The following is a 5,822-nucleotide window of genomic DNA, read 5'->3' as shown; positions in this document are numbered from 1 at the left end:
AGGAGGAGAGGAACATGGGGTGAAGCTGTGTTGGGGTGAGGCTAGCCAGCTGCCACCACGAGTTTTAGCGTATCTCTGAGACACACGTGAGAACCCTCCCTGATGCTCCCTCCTCCCTTACCTCCCTCACCTCCCTTTTTCGCTCCCTCCCTCTCACCCTCACCCACCTCCCTCTCTCACCCTTCACCTCCCTCCCTCCCTGATACTCCCACCCTCTCTCCCTCACCTCCACCCCTCTCTCCCTCACCTCCCTCTCTCTCTTCCTACTGCTCCCACCCTCTCCTCCCTTCCTCATACCCCCACCTTCACTTCTCTCCCTGCCTCCCTGATACTCCCATCCTCACCCACTTACCTTATGCTCCTACCCCTCCTTCTCCCTGACACACGAAACTGTACTCTCCCTTACTAGCAGGAGACGGGGTGGGGTGGAGCTACAGCATGGCTCTAGAGGAAGGGTAGAGTCAACTGTACAGGGCGTGAAGGGTAGAGTCAACTGTACGGGACGTGAAGGGTAGAGTCAACTGTACAGGGGCGTGGGTGAGTCAACTGTACAGGGCGTGAAGGGTAGAGTCAACCATGGGGCGTGAAGGGTAGAGTCAACTATACAGGGCGTGAAGGGTAGAGTCAACTGTACAGGGCGTGAGGTGGGAGAGTCAACTGTGCAGGGGCTGAAGGGTACAGTCAACTGTACGGGGCGTGAAGGTACAGTCAACTGTACCGGGGCGTGAAGGGTAGTTACTCTCAGGGCGGGGGCAGTGACGGGGTGTGGGCGGTGACGAGGGTGTGGGCAGTGACAGGTGTGGGCGGTGACAGGGGTGTGGGAGGAATTAAAGGGGAGTTATCTTAGTGGGTTTTGTAGCTGATTCAGAAACAAGTGTGTGTGTGTGTGTGTGTGTGTGTGTGTGTGTGTGTGTGTGTGTGTGAGGAGAGGGGCCGGAAGGGATGTGCAAGGAGGGAAAGGAAGAGTGTATGAGAAGAAGGAGGGGGAGGAGAGGGAGGGCAAGTCAGGATGAGATGGCGGAGGGGTGTGTGGGGAGGTGAGCAGAGTGTGGCAGTAGTAGTGTCCACATCTGACAGGTGAGTCAATGTAAATATTGCGACAAATGGGCAAGTTTATGGTGGGTGGTCCTACTGGAGGAGATGGGCAGCCTGGCAGGAGGGAGGTGGGTGGCCTGGCAGGAGGGAGGTGGGTGGACTGGAAGGAGGGAGGTGGGTGGCCTAGCAGGAGGGAGGTGGGCAGCCTGGCAGGAGGGAGATGGGCGGTCTGGCAGGAGGGAGGTGGGCGGCCTGGCAGGAGGAGGGACACCCACACCATCTACCCACTCTCGCCGGGGACTTCCACATTATTTACCAGGGTAATTATGTAGCTGTAGGAGTTGGTGGCATAAATCGGTGTAAGGCAGAGCAGCGGGCCTTGTTGACAGAGGCAGAGCAGCGGGCCTTGTTGACAGAGGCAGAGCAGCGTGCCTTGTTGACAGAGGCAGAGCAGCGGGCCTTGTTGACAGAGGCAGAGCAGCAGGCCTTGACAGAGGCAGAGCAGCGGGCCTTGTTGACAGAGGCAAACAGCGGGCCTTGTTGACAGAGGCAAACAGCGGGCCTTGTTGACAGAGGCAGAGCAGCGGGCCTTGTTGACAGAGGCAGAGCAGCAGCGGGCCTTGTTGACAGAGGCAAACAGCGGGCCTTGTTGACAGAGGCAGAGCAGCGGGCCTTGTTGACAGTGGCAGAGCAGCGGACCTTGTTGACAGAGGCAGAGCAGCGGGCCTTGTTGACAGAGCAGAGCAGCGGGCCTTGTTGACAGAGGCAGAGCAGCGGGCCTTGTTGACAGAGGCAGAGCAGCGGGCCTTGTTGACAGAGGCAGAGCAGCGGGCCTTGTTGACAGAGGCAGAACAGCGGGCCTGCTTGACAGAGGCAGAACAGCGGGCCTTGTTGACAGAGGCAGAACAGCGGGCCTCGTTGACAGAGGCAGAACAGCAGGCCTTGTTGACAGAGGCAGAGCAGCGGGCCTTGTTGACAGAGGCAGAGCAGCAGGCCGTTGACAGAGGCAGAGCAGCGGGCCTTGACAGAGTCAGAGCAGCGGGCCTTGTTGACAGAGGCAGAGCAGCGGGCCTTGTTGACAGAGGCAGAGCAGCGGGCCTTGTTGACAGAGGCCGAGCAGCGGGCCTTGTTGACAGTGGCAGAGCAGCGGACCTTGTTGACAGAGGCAGAGCAGCGGGCCTTGTTGACAGAGGCGAGCAGAGGGGCTTGTTGACAGTGGCAGAGCAGGCCTTGTTGACAGAGGCAGAGCATCGGGCCTTGTTGACAGAGGCAGAGCAGCGGGCCTTGTTGACAGGGCAGAGCAGCGGGCCTTGTTGACAGTGGCAGAGCAGCGGACCTTGTTGACAGTGTTGAGAGCAAGCCTTGTAGACAGAGGCAAAGCAGCGGGCCTTGTTGACAGTGGCAGAGCAGCGGGCCTTGTTGACAGGCAGAGCAAGAGGCCTTGTTGACAGAGGCAGAGCGGGCCTTGTTGACAGTGTTAGAAGCAAGCCTTGTAGACAGAGGCAAAGCAGCGGGCCTTGTTGACAGAGGCAGAGCAAAGGGCCTTGTTGATAGAGGCAGAGCAGCGGCAGAGCAACGGGCCTCGTTGACGCAGCAGAGCAGCAGCGCGTTGACAGAGGAAGACAGCGGGCCCTGTTGACAGTGGCAGAGCAGCGGGCCTTGTTGACAGGCAGAGCAGAAGGCCTTGTTGACGTCAGAGCAGCAGGCCTTGTAGACAGAGGCAAAGCAGCGGGCCTTGTTGACAGTGGCAGAGCAGCGGGCCTTGTTGACAGGCAGAGCAGAGGCCTTGTTGACAGTGTCAGAGCAGCAGGCCTTGTAGAGAGGCAAAGCAGCGGGCCGTTGACAGTGGCAAACAGCGGGCCTTGTTGACAGTGGCAGAACAGCGGGCCTTGTTGACAGAGGCAGAACAGCGGGCCTTGTTGACAGTGGCAGAGCAGCGGGCCTTTGACAGGCAGAGCAGAGGGCCTTGACAGTGTCAGAGCAGCGGGCCTTGTTGACAGTGGCAGAGCAGCGGGCCTTGTTGACAGAGGCAGAGCAGCGGGCCTTGTTGACAGTGGCAGAGCAGCGGACCTTGTTGACAGTGTCAGAGCAGCGGGCCTTGTTGACAGTGGCAGAGCAGCGGACCTTGTAGACAGAGGCAGAGCAGCGGGCCTTGTTGACAGAGGCAGAACAGCGGGCCTTGTTGACAGCGTTTCCTACAATTGTCATGTTACAAACAATGAAGTGATGTGGTCGTCGGAAATGAGATGTGGTGGTCGTTTTGAGCTGAGGTGGTCGTCTTGAGCTGAGGTGTGGTGGTCGTCGTGAACGGAGGTGTGGTGGTCGTTGTGAACGGAGGTGTAGTGGTCGTCGTGAGCTGAAGTGTGGTGGTCGTCGTGAACGGAGGTGTGGTGGTCATTGAGCTTAGGTGTGGTGGTCGTCGTGAGCTGAGGTGTGTCGTCGGGAGCTGAGATGGTGGTCGTCGTGAGCTGAGTGGTAATCATCGGGAGCTGAGATGTGGTGGTCGTCGTGAGCTGAGTGTGGTGGTCGTCGTGAGCTGGTGTGATGGTCGTCGTGAGCTGAGGTGTGGTTGTCGTCGTGGAATGAGTGTGGTGGTCGTCGAGCTGAGATGGGGTTGTTGTCTGAGCTGAGGTGTGGATGTCGTCGTGAGCTGAGGTGTGGTAATCGTCGTGAGCTGGTGTGGTGGTCGTCGTGAGCTGGTGGGGTTGTTGTCGTGAGCTGAGGTGTGGTGGTCGTTGCAGGCTGAGGTGTGGTGGTCGTCGTGAGCTGAGGTGTGGTAATCGTCGGAGCTGGTGTGGTGGTCGTTGTGAGCTGAGGTGGGGTTGTTGTCGTGAGCTAAGGTGTGGTGGTCGTCGTGAGCTGAGGTGGGGTTGTTGTCGTGAGCTGGGTTGGGTGGTAACTACTCCGGTAACTAGCAGCAGGCGGCCCACACCTCCGGTAACTAGCAGCAGGCAGCCCCACACCTCGGTAACTAGCACCGGCACATCCGGTAACTAGCAGCAGGCAGCCCACACCTCCGGTAACTAGCACCAGGAGGCCCACACCTCGGTAACTAGCAGCAGGCGGCCCCTCCGGTAACAGCAGCAGGCGGCCCACACCTCCGGTAACCAGCAGCAGGGCCCACACCTCCGGTAACCACGCAGGAGGCCCACACCTCGGTAACTAGCAGCAGGCGGCCCACACCTCCGGTAACTAGCAGCAGGAGGCCCACACCTCCGGTAACTAGCAGCAGGCGCACCTCGGTAACTAGCAGCAGGCGGCCCACACCTCCGGTAACCAGCAGCAGGCGGCCCACACCTCCGGTAACTAGCAGCAGGAGGCCCACACCTCCGGTAACTAGCAGCAGGCGGCCCACACCTCCGGTAACTAGCAGCAGGGGCCCACACCTCCGGTAACTAGTAGCAGGCGGACTATCACCATACTCCTCAGGTCGCAAGATATACCTTTAAACAGGAAAGTAAATTCCTTTATCGTGAAAATCCTAAGTTGAAGTTATTCTGGGTGGAAGAGGCGGCAAACATGAGGGCCCTCACCTCTCCTGTCAAGTGCTGACTAAATAATGCCCAACCTGGCCTTCCAGCTGCCGCCTCCCCACCATAATGTGACTTATATACCCCGGGCATTGAGCTTATATTTGCCTATCACGCTGAGGTGGGTGCGTCCATTTGACGTTAAGTTCATTGTAGTGTTACCAGGGTAGAGTCTTTCCCACAAGGCAGAGTCCCCGCCCACGCCCACAAAACTAAGAGGCGAAGTGACCCAGAAATAACGAAAGGCAGTGGGAAGTGGTGAAGGCAGTGTGGTCACTCCCACAAGGCGGGAACCACCATTGTGCCCGTATAGTTCACTTGGCTGTTGACGGCCACTCTACCACACCCTCACCTCCTCTACCACACCCTCACCTACTGTACCACACCCTTACCTACTGTACCACACCCTCCCCACTGTACACCCCCTACCTGTACCACACCCTCACCCACTGTACCACACCTTCACCCACTGTACCACACCCCTCACCCACTGTCACACACCCTCACCCACTGTACCACACCCCACCCACTCTACCACACCCTCACCCCACTCTACCACACCCCTCACCCACTCACCACACCCCTCACCCACTGTACCACACCCTCACCTACTGTACCACACCCTCACCTCTGTATACACCCCTCACCCACTGTAACACCCTCACCCACTGTAACCACACCCTCACCCACTGTACCACACCTCACCCACTGTACCACACCCTCACCTACTGTACCACACCCTCACCTACTGTACCACCCCCCACCTACTGCACCACACCCCCTACCCCCTCACCCTAATGTACCACACCCTCACCCACTGTACCACACCTCACCTACTGTACCACACCCTCACCCACTGTACCACACACCCCTCACCCACTGTACCCCTCACCTACTGTAATACACCCTCACCCCTGCACACACCCTCACCCACTGCACCACACCTACTGTACCACACCCTCACCTACTGTACCACACCCTCACCTACTGTACCACACCCCTCACCTACTGTACCACACCTCACCTACTGTACCACACCCTCACCTACTGTAATACCCCTCCACCTACTGTAATACACCCTCACCCACTGTACCACACCCCTCTCTGTGTACCACACCCCTCACCTACTGTACACACCCTCACCTACTGTACCACACCTCACCTACTGTACACACACCTCACCCTACTGTACCACACCCTCACCCACTGTACCACACCCTCACCTACTGTACCACACCCTCACCTCCTGTACCACAC

At 58.6% G+C, this 5,822-nt stretch overlaps 1 protein-coding gene across 1 annotated transcript; it reads right to left on the bottom strand.

The window, feature by feature from the left end:
• Window positions 1-1,359: 1,359 nt before the first annotated feature.
• LOC121861126 (neurogenic locus notch homolog protein 1-like) lies at window positions 1,360-3,243 on the bottom strand. Its single transcript, XM_042358690.1, has one exon. It carries the CDS (start codon window positions 3,241-3,243, stop codon window positions 1,360-1,362), a length of 1,884 nt encoding a protein of 627 aa, XP_042214624.1.
• Window positions 3,244-5,822: the final 2,579 nt, after the last annotated feature.

The sequence above is a fragment of the Homarus americanus genome, unplaced genomic scaffold (assembly GCF_018991925.1).
Source record: "Homarus americanus isolate GMGI-L3 unplaced genomic scaffold, GMGI_Hamer_2.0 scaffold52806, whole genome shotgun sequence".
Taxonomy (NCBI): domain Eukaryota; kingdom Metazoa; phylum Arthropoda; class Malacostraca; order Decapoda; family Nephropidae; genus Homarus; species Homarus americanus.
This window is presented reverse-complemented; position numbering and strand designations above follow the sequence as displayed.